The sequence below is a fragment of the Podarcis gaigeae genome (assembly GCF_964106915.1).
Source record: "Podarcis gaigeae genome assembly, chromosome: 14".
NCBI classification, from domain to species: domain Eukaryota; kingdom Metazoa; phylum Chordata; class Lepidosauria; order Squamata; family Lacertidae; genus Podarcis; species Podarcis gaigeae.
The window spans coordinates 47,759,148-47,780,977 of NC_139690.1; the positions used below are offsets into that span (position 1 = coordinate 47,759,148).

Consider the following 21,830-nt stretch of genomic DNA (forward strand, 5'->3'; position numbering starts at 1 on the left):
AGAAGCCCCCTTTGATCCATTCTAGCTAAGAGAGCAGGAAACACCTGCTGCTGGTGTCACTTGTGAGGCTCTGGCTACAGGTTATCCATCCCTGACCTGCATCAGCAGCCTTTTGTAACCCATAATATACTTGCAGATACTTTGGACTGCAGCTCCTGTCCTTCCTGACCATGGGTCATACTGGCTCAGACTGATGGGAGCTGGAGTCCCAAACATCTGGAAGGCACCAGGTTGAAGAAGGCTGGGCTTCAGCTTTGTAATGGCAGGTTTTGGGGTGAGAGAGTTGGATGGGGTTGCTTCCAGCCATGCCTAGAGGTATGATAGTGCAGCAGCCCTTGTATTCATATGCTGGTCTCTGTGGCTACAATCCGCTTCCCACCACCCCAGCCGGAAAAAGACAGATCCTTCCTTGTGCATCCTGGGTTTTCTCACAAGACTTGCACCTTTCAAAATTGCTACATGCCATTAATTTTTAATCTCTCCTCTTTTTTTGTCTGCTGTAGATTTGAGCGATACAGGTTGGGTCGGTCTGCACAGAACGCAAGCAATGGGGTGAGTCCTCCTGCTGGGCTTCTCTAATAAGACAGGATTGTCTAGTGCAAAATTGCTAACCTTGGGCCTGGCAAAACTCATCCTTGAAAGTGAGGTGGTGCAACTGCTGCAAAGTCCTTCTTGCCGGAACACTTTCTGATATTTGTGATGAAGTTTGGAGCCTCTTTTGCTCTTAAATCAGTTGCATTCATTACTTAAGTAGGTAAATGTGAGGTACTTTGCTTGCAGGTTACAAAGACAGGAACAAGCTGAGCTGAATGTGATATACAGTAATGATCCAGATATCAAGCTCTTAAGATGGTTTAAAGGGTTATATCTTGAAAAAAAGCTGAGAAAGGAATCGGTGTTTTCCCTTTGCGTGAGCTTCAATTAAACCAGGAAGCCTCTAATTAATAATACAGTGGTACCTTGGGATGTGAACGGGATCCATTCCGGGCAAAAGGCTGACATCTGTGTGGGCAAAAGACTGACATTTAACTCAAATGCTATCAAATGTGTTTCATTCATCCCAACAAGACTGCCTATTTTATCCCCCCCCCTTCCTCCCCACTGCTTCTTTTTTCACCACTAGACTGCACCCAAATTCCATAAGCAGAAAACTCAAATATGTTAACTTTGCATTTTGGACAAGGAAGGGATTTTGCAGAACTGTGACCTCTTTAGCTGCAGTATGATCAGCGAGGAATTAAAAAATGGGTTTAGAGTATGAGGGTCTGTATATTTAGTAAAAGAAAAGAAGAAACACCACCCTGTATAGTATTAAAAATTTGACAGCTTTCCTGATATGCTGTCAGAAGAAATTATACAAATGAAGTAAATGTTGGACTAGAAATTCAAGAAGCCAAATTCCATACCTGGTGTTGGAGACAGAGAGGGAGGCAGATCCCCATAGCTTTCTCTGTGCTTAGATAGAGCAGCCTCCCCCAGACTGGTGCCCTCCAGATATTGTTGTGCTTCTGCCAGCTCAAGCCACCATGTCCAATGGTTCCCAATGATGGGGGTTGTTATCCAGCCACAGCTGGAGGACAGCAGGCTGGGAAAGGCTGGCGTAGGGCTTCCTGAATCGTAGCCTTGTTTGAGAAAGGCTCTGCCTCTCTGACTAGCGCTGTCCCATGGAATGCATCTACCTTATGTGACCGCTTCTGGTGTCCCAATTGGCTCAACAGGTTCTCAGCGAGGTGACTGAAGACAACTTAATAGACCTGGGGCCTGGCTCCCCGGCAGTGGTCAGCCCCATGGTTGGAAACACGGCGCCGGCATCCACACTTTCGACCCAACTCGCCGGGCTTGGTATGTGTTTTGCCTTTCCAGGGGTGCTGGGAACTGGAGTAGTATGGGGCTAGTCCACAGCACACTCCCCTGGAGATTCTTCCATGTTGCAGGTTCCTGAAGACGGTCACATGGCTCTGACAAGTACCGTAAATGCCGGCATATAAGACGACTTTTTAACCCCGGAAAAGAGGTTAAAAAGTTGGGGGTTGTCTTATATTCCAGGTACCTGCCCCACCCCCCCACCCCCTGCTGCTGCGGGCTCCACTCTGCACCGGGAGAGAGCCGCCTGGTGCGGAGCCCACGCACTGCTGCTTCTGAAGCAGCGGGTGGCTGGCTCAGCTCCACGCCGGGAGAAAGCCGCCCGGCGCGGAGCCCACCCCTCGCACTGCTTCAGAAGCAGCAGCAGGGGTGGCGGGCTGTGCTCTGCGCCGGGCGGCTTTCTCCCAGCGTGGAGCTGCCCAGCATATTAGGCAACTGGGCTTATAAGACAAACCCCCAAATTGCAGCTGCCAATTTGGGGGGTTGTCTAATACGCCCAGTCGCCTAATATGCCGGAATCTACGGTAGTGCTTGCAGTTAAGGGTGGCGTCCCATCTTGTCCTGGAAGCTTATGATGTCCAAATCTGTCCATCTTATAAACAGAGTGGAGTCTACTGCTCTTTTTGCAGTCCTGCTCAAATGGGACTGTCTGAGCCAAATTGCAGGTCATGATACACTGAGTGCTGAGTTAGGATTAACCCCCATTTGCTGCATCTGCATCGTACAGTTAAGGCACTTGGCTCCCCCCCCCCCAAAAAAAAATCTTGGGAACTGTAGTTACCCATCACAGGGCTACAGTTTCTAACATCTTTAACAAACTATAGTTTCCTGGAGTCTTTGGGTGAATCCATGTGCTTTAAACGTATGATGTGGGTGTAACCTCTGTTGCAAAGCACTCTTGGACATCAGAGGGATGAGGAAGAACGGGGTGCTTAACCCTTTCCCCTCCACTAACTCCCTTTCCTTTAGGGAAACATGTTGTCTTTTCTCTCTCCCCCTCCTTGCTGAAAAAAAGGGCTTCAGATCTATGTTTGCCACACAAGCCTAGATGTTGGGATTCTGTGGGGAGGTGGAGAGTGAGTTTCAAGGGCAAAGTAGCTGGTGGAGGAAGCATCCCCTCCCCTCCCGCAGCTCCTTGCTTCACATTCTCCCCTCCAGAGAATGTATAGCAATGGAGACGTAAGTAGCCAATGCGCTAAAGTTTCACAAAGCTGTGCTTCCATGTTCAGCCTGATGCTTCCATCCACTGGAGATGCGTAGCTGTATGTCCAACTCTAGACTCGGTGGTTGGGAGAGGGTGCTGCAGGTGTGCTTAGAACCAATCTTTGGGACAGAGCAAAATGTTCAAAGCAAAAATGGGCCTTCTTCTGGCTGGCTGGCTCATGTGGCGGCTCTGACTTTCTCCTGCAGCAAGGATGGGGAATCTCAAGCATGAAGACCAAAAGCAGCTCCCAAGACACCTCTTATCTGGCCCCTGGGACTCTCACAGGCTGCACCCCTTGCCAGCCCTGTTTTGAAACCTTCTTGAGTGTTTCTGCTTGGCATGTGTCCTTGCACTCTAGTAATGGCTCTTTCTTGCCTGAATGGAGGCTGGAGAGTGGGGTTTGGGTGTAGGAAGTAGCCTGCTTTATGCAAAGGTAAAATTCTCATTCATTCCTCTGCCCACTTTTGCCTCTTGCCTCACCCACCACTAGCATGTGACACCCCCCCTCCAATAAAAAGTTGCTCTAAAGTATATATGGCCCTTGGGTTGAAAAGGGTTGTCCACTCCTATCCTAAGCCATATCGTTTCCTTTGTCTGCAGATATAGGTGCAAACAACGTGAGCGGAACGCTCAGCTCCCTCCAGCACCCCAACCCCCGGGATGACTTCGACATGTTCGCACAGACGAGAGGCAGTTCACTGGCTGATCAACGCAAGACGTATGTTGGGCCTGAAGGAGGGAGGTGTGGGGGACTTGGGCAGTTCTCTTAAGCCCTCGGAACTGGCCCTTATAGGCCTGCAGTTCTCCTGCGGGGCACAGGCTCAACACGGTCTGCTCTGCTGCTCTGAGCCAGGCTCCCGTGGGGGCAGAAATTAAGGCCAAGAGGATAATGGCATCGTGGCCAAAGTGAGATTTGGACCAGAGGCTCCCTGTTCCACGGATCAGTCTCTCAACTGCTAAGCTCATGTATTCATTCCTTCAGTGCATTCATTCTGCAGCCCACCTGAAGGGCCCAGAGAGGGGTCAACCATGTGTTAGCTGCAGAATTCCCAGTTGCATTGATTTACAATTCTTGCCCTATCCTGGGCCATCCAGAGTCCGTTTTAATAAACGGCCTGAATTGGTCCATTGTACAGTAACTCTGGCATGCCAATAATACAGCAAAGGCTGCAGGTTTTGTGTGTGCATGTGTGTCAGTGTGACAGCTTTTCCATGTGGAACTGAATGCAGCATCTCCCCCTCACCAACCCATTATTTTGGAAGGCATAGTTAGTGTGCTGTCGCCACTACCCTGAAGGCTGGCTGGCTGAATCCTGGCCTCCAAAGGCCTACCTACCAGAGATGCCCTGGCATTCAGGCACCAGGGAGGAGATGAGTTATTGTCTTTGCTCCTTTAGCTCCACCCAGTGGCTGACTAATGGGGAGGTCTTCACGTAGTGAACTGCTTCTGTCCTTTTTCTGTGACGATCCTAGGTTCTGTGAAATCTTTCAACCGTTCCCCCTCCCTGCTCCGATTTCCATCGACTGTAGGGAATTCAGGAGTGGAGTTGCAATTAATGACAAGAGATCAACCATTTGCGATGCTTCTTCAGTTTAGCTTTTTGTGTGTGTACGTGCTAAGCTGTTGTGCTGAAGCATCCTTCGGTGATGGTCAGTGGCTAGTTTTGCAGCCTGCACGAGATAAGATTGCACTCTTGACCAGGTTTGTAGCTTGGGATTACTCCTGGATCCGACTCTTCTTGTAGACAGGTGGCGTCCAGGATCACTTTTGACCAGCTTTGGCTGGAGCACCAGCAGCCGTCTCTTCTAGCACAATCTGACCTGGTTTTGGAAACCTTAGGGGTGGGCCATGACTTAGTCGTAGAGCCTATGTTTTATGTGCAGAAGCTCCTCAGCTCAATCTTCAGGGAGGAGTGGGAGAGACCTGTGTCTGAAACTCTATAGGGAGCCATTGCCAGTCAGTGTAGACAATACTGAACTAGATGGGCAAATTTGGTCAGATCTGGTGCAAGGCTGTTTTCTACACTCCTCTGATTCCTGCGTTAAACCTCCTGCCCTAATTTTATCCTAGCTTAAATGACTGCAATGCTCTCGTATGTTAGGCTGCCCCAAAGCTGCCCTGGAAACTTCAACCAGTCCAAACTGCAACCAGTCCAAACTGCAACTGCCAGGGTTTGGGCTGGGGCTCAGGGACCAGAACATACAACTCATACCATCTTCATGCGTTACCTGTTGGTTTCCAGGCACTGGTACAGTATTGACCCTTAAATCTGGTGTGAGGAACCTTTGTACCTCCAGAGGTTTCTGCTCTACATTATCCCTGGCCACTGTCCATGCTTGCTAGTGCTGATGGGAGCTGCAGTTCAACAACACCTGCAAGGACAAAGGTTTCCCCACTCATGGTTGTTATTTGTTCTATTTATTAAATTTATGTACCAGTCTTCATGGGAGGGTCAAATATAAAAACACAAATGTACATAACGTAGTAATAAACAAAAGCAGTAGCTACCCTCACAGTTTAAAAGGCCATAGATTGTTGAATTAGCCAAAAGCCTGGGAGCAGAGGAATATTTTTGCCTGGCACCTAAAATATGTAATGAAGGTGACAGGTGAGTCTCCTTGGGAAGAGCATTCCACAAATAGGGAACCACTGCAGAAAAGACCCATTCTTGTGTTGCCACCCTCTGGGCCTCTCATGGAGGGGGCACACAAGAAAGGACCTCAGTGATGTTTTCATTGCATTTGCATTTAAAAATGCAGAATTGGACAGCGAGGAGCTTGGGCAAAGCCAATTTTAGAATTCCCTCTCCATCTAGGAGGAGAGACCTGCTTTGTTGATTTTTAGCCCACAATTTCTTCAGGTGGAAAAAGGCTACTAGCTACAGAGGGAAAGGGAAGGGGACTCTAGAGGGTAAGCACTTTTTTATTTTTAAAAAAAGCCCTTAAAAACGGCCAATGCTTGAAAACGTAGGACCAGCTGCTCAAGCCTGAGGCTGCTGTTTGTTTTTGAAAAGAACAAATGACAAGAGAAACGTATAAATGACTGTGCTTGGGGCTTAATATTTTGCTCCTCAGCGTGGAACTGTTATATGGAGGCACCTGGCAACACTCCTGGGACTTCAATTTATAGATGACATTCCCGATGTCTTCCGTTCTTACTCTTGCATTTGCTGCTGCCTGGGTATTTGCAATGCTCATTGCCCCTCTTCTGTTTCAGCGTGACGTACGAAGACCCCCAGGCTGTTAAAGGACTGGCATCTGCCCTGGATGTTCGGAAACACAACGCAGGAGGGGTAAGGCGCTTCTCGGCCCTGTTCCATTGCAGACAAAGGGGGGTTGCTCTCAAGCTTCGCTGAGAGCGTTGAATGCGACTCATGTTTTTCCTTCTGTCCTATCCTGAGATTTTTGCGTGCGTCCGGCTTCAAATTGCAGAAAAGAGCTGTGAAGCACGTGTGGTCAGTGGTGCTAAATTGTGTTTTCCTAGAACTGTCTAAGGTTTGAATACTTCATGTTAATTTCTGGAGAGAATTGACAGGTATCTAGCCTGACATTTATCTAGAAGGTTGCCTGTTTCCCCCCAGTTACGTGTGTTAGCAGCACACCGAACGCTGACTCAGAAAGCAAGCCTAACTCTTAGATTCTCTGACTTTGTATGGATAAATATAAATTAGAACTTGTGGTCGGTGCAGGCAACTTTCTAAAACCTCCTTTCCAGTGATCTGAACTGGGAGCATGAATGGTCTTCCCTGAAGACAACCCTCTATTTTTCTTTTTGGTCGGGGCAGTGATTCTCTCCCCATTCACCTCTCTGGATGAGGAATCCCGATCTCTCTGTGGATTCCATCCCATTTGCCTTCCCATCCTTTGGGTGGCAACATTTGTCCTTTGAACTCACCTTCTCATCTTTAGTGTTCTGTCCTCTTGGGGGCGTGAGAGAGCACATACATTGCAGCAGCATTCGAGCTGGCCTTCTCCAGGGGTTTCCTTGCACTCCGGGTGTGGGGTGGGGGCATGGCCTTCCTGGAGGGGTCCTGAAGTCTGAGTGTGTGTAGGAGAAGGAAGAGCTGTGGGGCATGATGATAAATGGAGGGAAGCTGCTAGAGAAAAATAGAGGTGAGACTGGCAGAAACTGGACTTCTCACCACCAATTTTACCACCTCGCCACAGTCACAGGGGGTCCTACGGGAAGGCTTCCAAGAGGAGAGAGAAGCAGGTGAAGAACATCTCACAGGATGCTCAAGATGTATTTTCTCACTCCTGCCCACCCCAGGCCTATTTGTCACCAATTGCTCTGTGCCAAGGATCTTGATACAGTGATACCTTGGGTTACAGACACTTCAGGTTACAGACGCTTCAGGTTACAGACTCCGCTAACCCAGAAATAGTACCTCGGGTTAAGAACTTTGCTTCAGGATGAGAACAAAAATTGTGCTCTGGTGGCACGGCAGCAGCAGGAGGCCCTATTAGCTAAAGTGGTGCTTCAGGTTAAGAACGTTTTCAGGTTAAGTATGGACCTCTGGAACGCATTAAGTACTTAACCCGAGGTACCACTGTACTAAGTGGCCTGGGATTCCCACCCCACCTTAAGCAAATGAAATAAATGTTATATGTAGATGGTGATACTTTAGGGGTTTTTCCAATTATTTTTTATTAATTTTCCAAATTATTACAAATCCAACCAAATCACTTTAGGGATGTTTATTTAGATAAATAACCTATAAGAACACATATAGATATGAATATCACTACTAGCATATATATAGAAATAATAAGCATAATACTTTTTCAGAAATTGTTCCATTTATATTTCCTCCAGTATCGTATAAGGGTTTTCTTCATCTTGGATTCTCACACTCCAGTAAAATATGTTTTCAGGTTTTGTTTTTGTATCAGGTTAACGTTTCTTGCAGGCGACCTTGGAAGGATATGTATCCTGCAAGGCAGGGTATAAATTATCCTATCGAATCAATGAATGAAAGTAGACAGGTGGAGTCTGGAAGCATTTCTGACTGGCATAGGCAAAGCATATTCTAGAATGTAGTAGTCAGTGTTCTTCAACCTTTTATTTTTATTTGTACACCACCCGGGGAGCTTTGTGATCAAGCAGTTTATAAATTTCTGGAAGCAGTGAAAGGCTGGCTGGGAGCCAAAACTTGGCTGAATCCTGATAAGACAGAGATGATGGGCAATTCCTGTGTCTGTGAATTAGGTTTACAAACTGTTTTGGGAGGGGTTGCACTGCCCTTGATGGAATAGGTTCGTACTCTGGGAGTGCTTCTGGATTCTGATTTGTCACTGACTTGCCAGGTGGCTTCTGGTGTACTTAAGCTCAGCTTATGCTGGTCGCCAGCTATGGCCATTCTCAGACCAGGATAGCCTGGCTCCAGTTGCCCATGCTCTAGTGACATCCTGCTTATACTGCTGCAATGCTCTATTTGTGTGGCTTCCCTTGAAGACAGTCTGGAGGTTGCAGCTAGTGCAGAATGTGGCTGCCAGGTTGCTAAGAGGGGCAGCCTGATGTGCCCATGTGTCACCAGCCCCGACAGCTCTGTGCTAAATGCTGGTGGATTACCAAGCCCAATTCAAGGTGTGGTAAGTACCTAAATGAGCAACTCCCCCAGTTTCAGCCATCTCGAGCCTTGTGATCATCAGGGGAAGGCCCCTGTTGCTGGGGCCACCTCCGTCACTGACCTGTGAACAAGGCCTTCTCAGCGGCAGTTCCCCGTTTCTGGAATGCCTTCCCTAGCGAGGTGTTTCTGTTTCTACCCTTATTGACTTTCAGGAAAGATTTAAAAACCTTCCTGCTTACCCAGCAAATTTGGTGGTTGAAATATACTGGCTCTGGCAACCTCGAAATCAGCTACTGATGGTTTATGGTGATTTAGATGGTTTATGAATTGTTTTTAAGTTTGTTTCTCCTTTAATTCAGATTGCATTGCCATAATGCTTCGATGTTGGGCTCCTTTGGGAGGAAAACAGGCTAGAAATGTAATAAATAATAATTCTGAGAAAGCTCTCACCTTGCAGCTGGATGAGCATCCTTCTCTATTAACCTGCGCTCCTGTTTGATTCATGCTTTGGTTACCTGGGCTGCTTGTCTTTCCCCCATCAGTGTAGCTGTTATCAGCCTACAGCGTTGTCAGTTCAAAGGGCTCCTCTGAGTTAACCCAACAGGGTCAAAGTGTGCAAAGACGTGCATGTTTTCAGACTTCATCCTCCTGCCAAGATGTCCTCTGGCCATTTTGCTCTCCAGTGTGTTCTCAAAGTGTTGGTGAACTGTAGCTCATTGTCGAAACAAAATAAAAAAATTCCTTCCAGTAGCACCTTAGACACCAACTAAGTTTGTTATTGGTATGAGCTTTGGTGTGCATGCACATTTTCTGTCATCAGTGGATTGTTAGAATATTCAGGAGGATCCCTAACAGATGAGAGAAAATGCATTTCACAAGAATAATTGAAGCTGGTGCAGGGAGTTTACATTGCCTATTGGTTTGGATAGGGATGCAAGGAGAAACTGCTTCCTGACTTTTCTAGAAAATACCACACACAGAGTCATTTAAAACATGTATGCTGACCTGTTCATTAATTGGCAGGCGTGTGGAGTGTGGAGGCCTAAAATGATTTTCTTCTGGCACGTTGTTTTTAAATCCTTGCCTACGGGATTACAGCCTAAATGTCCCATTGAATTTAGTGGGACTTACTCCTGAGGAGCCATTCATAAGGATTGCACTGTTAAAACCTTAAGCTGCCTGGGTTCTGGTTAAGGCAGTGCAAGCATCTTACTGTACCTCCCTGAACAAGCTTGATCTCATGAGATTTTAGAAGCTAAGCAGAGTTATACGTTAGTAATTGGTGGGGAGAACTTAGAACAGCAGTGGCTAACCCTATCTTACTGCTTTTATATTATAAGTCGCGGTGAGGGCGTGACTCCAGGCTAAAAGGCATGAATTTAGTAATATTAATCTATCTTCATATAATGACGACGGCAAGTAGTGTTTACCTGACCAGAAACTCATTTATTTGTCTGAAAAGAGTGTTTGCCTTGGACAGAGGGTCCCAGGTGGGTAACTCAGGCAGCCACAAGCTGCCACTTCTTAGGGCAGTGTGCACCCGAGGGAGAAAAAGCCCTCGATAATTCTCTGGTACTCTCAGTTCACAGTAGTTTGCTGGCCAGAAAACTGAGATTGTCACTTGGAGGAGGATGAGACTTCCTTGCAAATCAAATACGTGTGTGTGCGCGCACACACACACACACACACACATTTTGCCAGCTTGTATGCCTTCACCTATCAGAAAGCAAGGTGTGTTTCAGAAATGATCTACCTTTCCTTCCAAGAAACTTTCCGCTTGAAGACCTGAAAGTTGGTTTGGGTTGTTTCTTTTTGTTTTTACTTGCCACAGGTGAGTAATAATTTACAGACCGGGGATGGGTGAAGTGGTATCTGAAGCCTGGAGGTCATGGGCTCGTCTTTAGGAAATGTTGTAATCTCTCCATCTCGCTGTTGCTTTGTCGTCTCCCTGTGTCCCCCCACCCCCCAGCACCCCTTTTGACTTTTTAATGGGAATTTCTGTTCTCAACACAGAGGAGAGGTAAAAGTGGCAGTTCAGACATGGAGCCCATAGACAAGTGGCTAATGACGCAAGGAATGGTGAGGAGGATTTCGCCAGTCGAGTGACGCCCCACCCCTTGTTGTCCTCACCCCCATCTCCTCCTCTAAATAGCATAACCATCCTCTGTTTACCTGTCACTCATCCTGTTGAAAGAACGCAAATTGGACAGTGCAAGGAGGTGGGTCCCCACCTGTGAAGGGGTGGGGAAGTGGGACCACTGGCCAAGTTTAGGAGACCTGGGATAGATATTTTTCAACAGGGATGTGTGGCAGCGAAGAAACATGTATATTACCATGTTTGTTTCTAAAACTCACATGGACCTCTCCAGTTCCTTTCACTGTCCCAATTTAAAAAAGAGAGAAATATATATGTGCAGTATCCACATTTCCTCCAAAACACAAGTTCTGCTCTTTAAAATGGGGAGGTTTTGTGTTCGTTTTGCAAAAAATAAAATAAAATAAGTTTCATAACCTGCCCCTGCAGCACTAAGCAGTATGACCAGAAGCTCAGATCATATTACACTGCTCTGGAGCAGCGGAAACAGATAGAGTGCATTGTTTTGCAAGAGGCTTCCAAGTGGGTTTCCTGCAAAACAGGGGAGTGTATCTGCTGGACTAAATATGGCTGAACATAAATGCAAATCTGTTGTTGGGGCATCCTCTTATTATTTTTTAAATTTATTTTTAATTTATTAGATTTATATGCTACCCTTTATCCGAAGACCTCGGGGTGGTTCCCAAGATAAAAACACAAGATAACATCACAAATAAATAGTTAAAACAACAAAACAATAGCTCCCCCCCCAAAAAAAACCATTTAAAAGTCTGTAGAATATGAATCACCCAAAGGCCTCATTGAAGAACAGAGAGCAGAGCTTCTGTGCTGTGCTGCATCTGGGAACTGATGGTTGAGCCATTTCCTCTCCCCAGGGAATCTTGGGAACTGTAGTTGTCCGAGGGGGACTTTAGAGCCCTGAGCCCCAGCACCCTTGTTGCACTACAATTCCCAGAGTTCTTGGGCTGTGATGGGGTGGAGCTATGACAATCAAAGTCTTATATAGCCGTTCTAGTGTAGATATACCCCTTGGGTGATTTTTCTCTTGGTGAAAGCATATTACTAGCTATGGCTAAATGTAGTCTTTAGGCAGAATGCCTTACGTCCATGGGGACTTGGAATATACTTCCATAATCCCCCTTAGCTCCTCGGAAAACATGGTATCCTGGGAGCAAAGTATCCAAGCAGGGTGACAGTTTAATATAGTGAAGACAGCGCCCTTGACCCATCCTGACAGAGGCCAAATGTGTGTTTCCCTTCAGCTCTGCAGTCCTGGTGCCACAATGGGAGCCAAGCAGGAAAAGCTTTGAAGGACCTTGCAGCCTCGCTTATGTTTAATGTGCCCTGAACTGAGGAGTAAGAAGCAAAGGGTGCCAAGCTGTAACTCTAGAGTGCGGGGAGGGTGTTTAGACTACAGCTCCCATCAGTCCCAAGCAGCGTAGCAAGTAGTCAGAGATTTGATATCCTCCAACATCTAGAGAGGGACGCGGGTGGCGCTGTGGGTAAAACCTCAGCGCCTAGGACTTGCCGATCATATGGTCGGCGGTTCAAATCCCCGCGGCGGGGTGCGCTCCCGTCGTTCGGTCACAGAGCCTGCCAACCTAGCAGTTCGAAAGCACCCCCGGGTGCAAGTAGATAAATAGGGACCGCTTACCAGCGGGAAGGTAAACGGCGTTCCGTGTGCTGTGCTGGCTCGCCAGATGCAGCTTGTCACGCTGGCTACGTGACCCAGAAGTGTCTGCGGACAGCGCTGGCTCCCGGCCTCTTGAGCGAGATGAGCGCACAACCCTAGAGTCTGGCAAGACTGGCCCGTACGGGCAGGGGTACCTTTACCTTTTACTAACATCTAGAGAGCCATGGGTTCTTCATCTCTGCTTTGGAGTTCCCTTTCCTTAGACTTGCAACTCAGCTGCCTTGCAAGAGATAAAACATGGGGCTGAGTAGGGTTGAGGGCAGGGGAGTGCACCCAACTGAGAGGCAAAACAGAGTACCACAGTGTTCCAGAAGCTTCTGCTGCCTCCCCAAGGAGAGGAGAACAATCACTGTTGGTGAACAACTTAGGAATAAGGGGAGAAACTAGATTCAGTTAGCATTTAAAGCATTTATACTTTTCGAAACAAATGCACAAAGCAAAATGCAGCCATCCTTCCAAATTTGCACTTTGCACAACGCAGTTCTCCAGCCAGGTAATGTGTGCAAAAATGCAGCTACTGTGGTAAAGTGTCCATAAAAAATGGATGTATTTGTCATAATAACATGAAAAAAAAACCTGCATTATATTAGGCAACAGTGCTTTGCCAAAAAAAAAAAAAAGTGAGCGCAGGAGATGTTTGCACAAACAAGCCGGTGAATTCCAGTGAGGGAATTGCAAACTGATGTGGTAATGTGGAGAACTGAACTTAAGATCTTAAAGATGATAAACTGAGTGAAACCAAAATTGACAAATTCAGCCATTCAAAGAGGGTATGTGCAACCCTCTGTATCCTGATGCCTCTGGGATAGCTCAGTCGGTAGAGCATGAGACTCTTAAACTGAGGGTTGCGGGTTCAAGCTCCACATTGGGCCAAAGATTCCTGCATTGCAGGTTGTGGTCCTTCCAATTCTAGGATTTGATTCTCTTCTATTCCCAAAAGGCGACAGCACCTACATTTTCCTCTCCAGGGAGATGGGAGGGTGCGTGGGAAGATGCAGAAGAAGGAAGCAGAGAGCAATTCCATACCTCATTCCTTCTCTTACAAACATCAGGTGTGTTTAGGGAGTCTGTTTTCCAACTCTCCCCTATTGTCACTCATCCTACAATTTGGTTCTGCTTGGGTGCTGTTCCCAAGGGTCAGAGAAGCCCAGAGTATGTTTTTCTCGCTTTCTCTGCTGCCATTTAAAATTGATAGGGGGGAGTACAAAACTCTTCCTTCTGCCCTGCCCATATTTGCTGCTGGCTTGTGTTTGTTCACTTTGGGAAAAAGGATACTGCAGCCTTTGTGTCGGCCATAACAACTGTAGGGGACTGGTTTATTCCCCCTTACAGGGCATTTTAACCTTGTTTTTAAAACGGATGTATTTGGCATCCCTTTAGAATCTAACTAATCCGTAACCCAGTTTTCTGTCTGAATTAGCAGTAGCTCTTAACCATGTCCATTAATAGAGTACGTAACAGAACTGACAAACTGCAGGAGTTACAAGTTGCCTAGTACAGATGGTTCTACTCAGGTATGGCATGGTTTTCTACTGAGGTAAAGCAAAAAAGTTTTTATTTTAATGCTGTCTTCTGTCAGTGTCACCTGAAAGGGGCTAGAGGACCAGAGGGACGCCCCGCTGAATATTGTCTCTTGGACCAGAAACTTTGCTCAAATTACCCTCTTCTAAAGTCAGACTTCGCCAAAGAAATTAAAAAGAATGCATTCCCCTCACCTTTGTAAACTTCAGTTTTTGGTGCCATTTCATTCCACCAAACTATACTAGAATTCACATCCCTGGTTTTATCCCATATGGTGGTTCATTATAGACCTCATCGCAAACCAGATGTTGGGAAGCTTAAGCATAGTTTGCTGTGAGATCTGAACTGGCACACCATGGCTTGCACTTGGCCATGGAGCCGGAATCCAAAACCATTGTGTCAGCAACAGCTTGGCATGATGTCTGAATTGGCAAGCCATGGTTACGACCAGCAAATATCTGATACTGCATCTTGACCCTGTTCTGCAACCCCAGATCTGCACAGGACAATAGCATTATTAATGTGGTGGGAGTGCCCTTGCCACATTTCGTTCGAGACAAATTGTTCTCTTTCCAGGGTTGAGCTTGGAGAAAAGCCAGTCCTGTGAGTTTGCAATGCAAGCCAACTCTGCACAGCACTGAGTAGCTGGCAGCCGTGGTGTCTCATACCCACCTCCCTATATCTGGACCAGGTTTGGAATTCCTTTAAAGTAGCTGTCGATTAAAATGACAGTGAATGAATGTTTTTAAAAAACCAAAACTTTAGAGGGAATGATACAACCTGTTGGAAGGATGAGGAGAGTGTCAGGCTTGTAACCAAATCAGTATGCTATGTATGCATGTTATTTACAGTGGTGCCTCGCAAGACGAAATTAATCCGTTCCGTGAGGCTCTTTGTTTAGTGGTTTTTTCGTCTTGCGAAGCAAACCCATTGACAGCTTAGCGGATTAGCGCTATTAGCGGTTTAGCGGCTTTTAGCGATCAGCTGTTAAGCGGCTTATCAACGGATCAGCTGATAAGCGGCTTAGCGGATTAGGAAAGGGGGGGGAGCGAAAAAACCCCGCAGGAACTCGCAAGACATTCTTGTCTTGCGAAGCAAGCCCATAGGGAAATTCGTTTTGCGAAGCGCCTCCAAAACGGAAAACCCTTTCGTATAGCGGGTTTTCCGTCTTGCGAGGCATTCGTCTTGCGGGGTACCACTGTATATTGTGCAAGCTGGTAGAACCTGGGCTTGCAATCTCTTTTTCTCCTACTTACTCCCACTTGGTTACTTTTTGCACAGCCTTAAGGTGAGGCTGGCACTGTCTTATGAGCTGTTGCTTGCTGGCCCAATGTAGGTCAATATCAGCATATCAGTGCAATGCTTTCTAGAACTTCCCTCTTCAGGCCATGCCAGTTGTCAGAGCCAAATGAGGGTGCTGCTTTTGAAGTGCATCAGGAAAAGCTGGATCCTGCAACCTGGATGAATTGTGCAAACAGACAAAATTAGTTTTGGGTACTTGCCATATTTCATGTAGTTCTGCTGCTGCTGCTGCTGCTAGTCACACTAGCAGCTGTATCACACTGCTGGATCACACCAAAAACCCGTCTAGTCCTGCACCCTGCTCTTACAGATGCCTCTGGCAAGCACATCAGCAGGACCTGAGCACATCAGTGCTCTCCCCACTTGTGATTCCCACCTAGCAAATGGTTTTCAGAGGCATCCTACCTCTGACAGTTGAGGCAAACCATAGCCATAGCCCTGTCCTCCTTTTCCAAAGCCATCTTAAGTTAGCAGCCTTTGCTACATCTTACAGAAGCAAATTCCACCAGGCAGAGCACATCTCCACTCCCAAGCCCAGGAAATTTCACCAGACACACCTGGGCTCTATGGTACCGTCTCTTTTTTCTCAAGGACTAGAAGCTTGCATGCTTTACTTTTTAAATGGCCACGGTTCTACTCCGGAGTGGTGGAATTCACAGAGCCCTGTTTCATGGTTCTCTTAAAGAGAAGTGTTGGGTTGCATGATGAAACATCACATGCTCGGCTACTGCATATTTTGAAACTAAAGTGCCTTCCAAGTGTTACAGTGAAGAGGATGGCTAATCTGCAGTGGAAACGAAGGAAACCTTTGGCCCTTAAATGTTTGGGAGTTATCCATCATCTCCTCTGGGGTTCATAACTTATTCTTCATTGGGTCCATGTTGAAGCTGACAGCTTATCCAGTCTGACTCTGGTGATCTCAAGCAGCTGTTTTCAAAGCTGTGGGGTTTTTTGGGGATCCCCATTATTCCTAAAGACCAGCTTTTCCAATTTTCCCTGCAATATTCAGCCACAAGAGAGTTTTGAGTAGATTTTGGTGAATACTTATGAGGTCCTACAGGGTGACCAGGACACTCCAGAGGCCTGGGCACTGTTCTGTTTGAGCTGCCTATGCACCCTGGAACATAGGACCCAAAAATCCTTTGTAGCCCACGGAAGTTCTGTGAGAGAAATGCAGAGGTTTCTTGTCTGCATAGAACATGGACTTCACCAGTTTAGCTCAGCATTGTTTACTGTGAGTGGCAGTGACTCTCAGGGTCTCAAGCAGGGAGCATTCTCAGCCCTACTGGAGATGCAAGGATTGAACCTATTTTCTCTGCCACAGAGTTATAACCTTTTCCATGGAAAAGGTGCAAAGTGGAAGTTCCACTTGTCTAAAAGAACCCCTTTGGATATATTTTTTTAAATCTGATATTGTCCTCTATGGATTTACTCAATTCACATGGTATTATTAGCATTATTATTAGGCAGCTTATATGCCAAACTGGTTTCTAAGTGGTTTATTCCTCTCCAAAACAGAGCTGGGGAAAATCCCAGCCGCCCAATGTCTAATGGCAGCCCCAGTGAGAAAATGGCAGTGCGCTCTCCTCCATTGCAGGTCAGGGATAGCACCGGGAAGTGAGATACTGGTGTCTGCAGTCCTACTCATGTTGACTCAGGTGTAAGCCCCATTGAATTCGACGGGGCTTACTTCCAGGTCATTTGGTGTGGGATTGCAGCCTGAATCATCCCTCTGGGACATTTGCAAACATGGACACAATGACTAGCAGAGGTACGCCCATAGCTTTCAGTTCTAGCTTTCCATCCTAGTGCAATAGAGCACTAGGAGCCTTTGCTTTATGCAGAAAAATACTACCTAAGCAATATGAATAACACAAAAACACTTGGAGCCATAGTTAAGTTTAGTAGCATTAAATATAAAAAAATCCAACTAAGGGACAGTGTTAAGTAAAGGCTCAGCTGAGCTAAGAAATGTTGGTGAATTCCTCCATCTGTTTTAGCTCCTCACCTCACGCCTGCTTCTCCTATTCCCCCACTGGGATTCATAAGGGATTCCAATAATTCCTGTCTCTATAAGGCTTGAATATTGGACCTAATGCATTTCAAAAGCTGGGGGGGGGAGTCCTATTGCTATTCTTGTCTCTTCTCTCCCCACCCTATGCCCCTATGGTTCATCTTGCCAATGAAGCCCCAGGCATTCATTCCTAAAAAGATCTATCCATTATTATCCCCGATTTGGAAATTTTGGAAGACCTGCAAATTTGCCATTTCCCCTCTTATCCCAGCCTTTTAAACAAAACACATTTCTATCAAGATACTAGCCCACCTGTAACCGGCAGAAGCTCTCTGGGGCTTCAGGCAGGAGTCTTTCCTAGCCCTACCTGGAAATGCTGGGAACTGAACCGGCAACCTTCTGCACGCAAGGCAAATTCTCAGCAACGAGCGGAGGCTTAGTTCTGCAGAAGAAATTGCCGGCCGCCTCCTTCCATGCACGGAGGAAGGAGTGTGCAAACCTCATGTTGCTTCTGAACCAGACCCAAGCTTTGCACCTGCAGATCAGGCTCCCTCTGTCATTGGTGCAATTCATTTCTCCCGTCTCCATTTCTTGATCTCTTGCGGTGAGCCATTGGGCATGTCATGGATACCTCTTTCCTTCATGTTTTGGATTTCACATCCTATCCAGCCGTATCTAATATTCCAGCCTTAAGAGAACCAGGTCCTTCAAACTCAAAGCCATGCCGGCCCTTCCCCTCAGATACACAGCCAGACCCCGGCCATTTCACTCATCGCAACCTTTTTTGTTTGCCGAGATGTTTTCTTGCTTTGCTCATTGCTTTATTTGTGGTGTTGTTGTTGTTGTTGTATTGCAATTCTTCACAGCAGTGATACATCTCACACAGCATATGTTTTTTTCTCCAACCCCCAACCCTCTTTTTTTCCCTTTCCTCTTTCCCTCTCATTCTGTGGCCATGATTGTGGATGTGTGGTGTCCTTGTTTTATTTTTTGCCTGCCTCGCTCTATCTCTTTGCTGCACTCCCTAGATTCCCGTCACACAGTCCTCTGTCATGGATGACATTGAGGAATGGCTCGGTACCGACGTGGTAAGACTCTCTTCTTTTGTTTTGCTACTTTTTAAAAATTTCCTTTGATATGTTTCTGCATAAGATATGTTTCTGCACATCACTCCTCTCAGTGGGAAAAAGCAACGCTGTCTGTGAGCAGCTGTGGCCATATTAGCGCTGAGGGATTCTGTTCCGCGGCCCATCCAAGCGCCCCTATTTTCCAGGGACAGTCCCGGGTTTACAGAAGCCGACCTGGTTTCTGATTTGATCCCGGAATGTTCCACTTTCCCTTAGGACGTCCCTATTTTCATTAGAGAAATGTTGGAGCGCATGGAATTATGTGACCCCCGAGCCAAGGAGATAAGTAACTATGCAGCCTTTAGAAAGACATCTGAAGGCAGCCCTGTATAGGTTTTTTTAAAAAAAAAATGTTTCAAGAGAAGAAGAGGAGTTTGGATTTGATATCCTGCTTTATCACTACCCGAAGGAGTCTCAAAGAGGCTAACATTCTCCTTTCCCTTCCTCCCCCACAACAAACACTCTGTGAGGTGAGTGGGGCTGAGAGACTTCAGAGAAGTGTGACTGGCCCAAGGTCACCCAGCAGCTGCATGTGGAATGGGAAAGCAGGCAGCGGGGGAGGACATGGAATGGAGTGTTCTGGAAAAGGGCATGGCTGGCTGGCTGGCTGGCTTGCATTCTGAACAGGAGCGCTCCAGCTTGCGATGTTTTGTTCCCAATCCTGCAGGGAACTGCAGGTGCATATTTACACATGAACACTCCATCCTACAACAACAACAACAACAACAACAATATTAAAAAAAATTCTTTATAACCCGCCCATCTGGCTGGGCCTCCCCAGTCACTCTGCGCAGCCTCCAACAAAATATTAAAATACACTAATGCATCAAACATTAAAAGCTTCCCTAAACAGGGCTGCTTTCAGATGCCTTCTAAAAGTCTGGTAGTTGTTGTTCTCTTTGACATCTGGTGGGAGGGCGTTCCACAGGGTGGGTGCCACTACCAAGAAGGCCCTCTGCAACTTGGCTTCTCACAGTGAGGAAACCACCAGAAGGCCCTTGGAGCTGGACCTCAGTGTCCGGGTAGAACGATGGGGGTGGAGACTCTCCTTCAGATATATTAGAATCTTATTTCCACTTGATTCTGCAATGTAAGTAGACCAGAGCATCCCCATGAATGAAACGGTAGAAGGGACTGCATCTCTAAAGGTGAAGAGCCATGAGCATCAATAGCCTCCTCTGTGCTGGGGTGGAGGGGGGAAAGGGAGATCCCAAAAGCAGCCAAAATAACCACCTTATAAGGAGCAAGCCTATCACAACAGGGAGAGGGCTAGGCTGCAGCCTTTCTCTGTGGTGCGCTAGTTTCTACTTGAGGTTTTGTTTTGTTTCTCTTTGAGGGGCATTCAGCAATCATGTTTCTTTGCCTGACATGCTGTGCAGTCCATTCTGCTGCATACATAGGTCAGGTCCAAGAGATGCAGTGTGAGGCCATAGGCTGAGGTAGGGGAGGAAAGTCAGAGGTGTGTGCTGGGATCATATTTATTCATCCCTCAAGTAAGTAAAGTAGCCCAAAATCAGGGAGGGGAGGGATTTTAACAGCCCTCTTTCAAATGTACTAGTTTACCTAATGAGAACGCTCTCTCTCTCGCTCATGCACCCCCCCTCAAGTGGTACATCCCAGAATCTGCTTAACCTCCCCTGCCCACCTGTTTAATTCATAGAATGGCTCTCTAATTTGAGTGTGTGTTTGGTGGGTGGTGTATCTGTATATGGAGACTGATTTTGAAAAAATAAACAGAGCAAAATGTGGTCCCTGCCAGATGTTTTGGGCTACAACTACCTTCAGCCCCAGCTACCATAGGCAATAGTCAGGGATGATGGGAGTTGTCACCCAGAACATCTAGAGGGCAAAGCAGCGGCTTTCTATGTGTGTTTTTTAAATTTATTTGTAATATTTTATTAAGGCTTTTTGCCATTGATTTGTTACTATTAGCAGTGGTTGCTCTGAATATAGAGTCCCGAGCTGACCAAAGAAAGGCAGGGAGGTGCGCCCGAGTTTTTGCACGTGGGCCGAAATGCTGGAACTGGAGGTGGGACTGCCCTGGCTGCTGCTGAGACGCCACCAGGCAGTAGGTCCACTGTGCTCTTGATCCAAATGATCATTCAGGGCCGGCCCTACGGTGAGACAGAGTGAGGCAGCTGCATCAGCTGCCCTGTTCACGTCTAGGCTAGCTTGCTGCCCTCAAGTGCCATGGAAGACACTATTCTTTCATCAGCACTGGAGTAAGATTCAACTGCCAGCCCAAGTGGCTTCTGTATGTTCCTTGTGGGAGGGCACCATCCTGTCCCTCAGCTCCGGCAGCAAAATGTCTTGAGCCAGCCCTCAAGATGTAGCTTTCCTGTTTGGATGTTCAAAGCCTCGGGACTCTCCAAGCTGAGGGAGGAGAAAGTTTGGGACAGCAGTAGTTGGGAGAACACCACATGGACGAGGGGAAATTAAAAGAGGAACCAGGGATTCATAAGCCACATTAAGCCGAGGTGTGGACGGGCCCTATGATACCTCCCTCTCCCCCTCACCCAAATACCTGGAACAGTCTCCTTTGGGGTAGCGGAATGCAGCAAATGAAGATGCAGCTTTTAAAAATAAATGAGAAGAACTTAATTATTTTTTAAACCCCTTCTATACCGCTTTTCGTTTATAAAGCAGTGCACAATCTTTACATGAAAACAAATCAATAAATAACAACAATTAAGCCATCCAAATAGTCATCACACATAATTACAGCAAACACAGTAGCTGTATAAAACAACAACAAATAAAGCAAAATCCTCAGTGTCAGCAGTCAGGAGATTCCAGGGCAAACATCAAGGTCTTTAGCTGTCTGCAAAAGCATCCCTTCACTGAGGATTGCCTAATCTACATAGGAAGCTTGTTCCAGAAAATGGGAAAACCAAACTTTAGTAGACCACAGTATGATCAGGAGGGCTCTCCCTGCAGATTGCATGCCTGATAAATGCAAAAGAGGACAGAAGACCTATGGCTGCTCCAGCCTTTGATTTTGCTTGTGAAACTGCTTGCCGTTTTGTGCATGAAGGTTTTCAACCTACTGCTCAGGGATGCAATGTGGATTCTGTTCCAACTTTTTACATCCAGTCATTTTTCCTATAATTGATTTTTATTCCAGACCTCGGGCTGGGGTGGCGGTGGGTTGGGGAGTCACCTTTCCAGCAAACGTTTCTTAGCGACTTCTTGGCTTGCCCGTGTGACAAAGAACTTGGTTGCATTCCTGTAGTAGTCCATCCATGGCCCCCTTTTTAGTGGAGGTGTAAGAAAAATGGTTATTTGGGGTCCCTGTTTTGATGTGACCCTGACTTGAGTTGGAAAAGGCCTGTTCTCCTCCTCCTCTGATGGAAAGGACAAGATAGTGGAGACAGCCACTGCCTGTGGCAGAAGGAATATTGGTTGGTCTAGTTTTAAGGTGTGTACATCACACTAGCTGTG

The 21,830-nt window shown here is 46.7% G+C and overlaps 1 protein-coding gene and 1 long non-coding RNA gene across 4 annotated transcripts in view; one reads left to right on the forward strand and one right to left on the reverse strand.

Moving 5' to 3' along the window:
* Nucleotides 1–21,830, forward strand: part of TOM1L2 (target of myb1 like 2 membrane trafficking protein) — a 49,528-nt gene that overhangs the window by 20,182 nt on the left and 7,516 nt on the right. The window contains exons 9-14 of one of the 3 annotated variants that reach the window (XM_083711597.1): nt 504–552; nt 1,719–1,842; nt 3,668–3,785; nt 6,285–6,360; nt 10,651–10,716; nt 18,291–18,350. In XM_083711597.1, coding sequence (XP_083567723.1) covers nt 504–552; nt 1,719–1,842; nt 3,668–3,785; nt 6,285–6,360; nt 10,651–10,716; nt 18,291–18,350 — 493 coding nt within the window. The remainder of the gene's footprint in view (nt 1–503; nt 553–1,718; nt 1,843–3,667; nt 3,786–6,284; nt 6,361–10,650; nt 10,717–18,290; nt 18,351–21,830) is intronic. The other 2 variants (XM_083711598.1, XM_083711599.1) reach the window with 2 other exon arrangements.
* Nucleotides 18,735–21,775, reverse strand: LOC310831409. Its single transcript, XR_014557861.1, has 2 exons — nt 21,364–21,775; nt 18,735–21,245 (listed from the first exon to the last, which is right to left on the reverse strand). It is a non-coding gene; the product is annotated as an uncharacterized lncRNA (long non-coding RNA).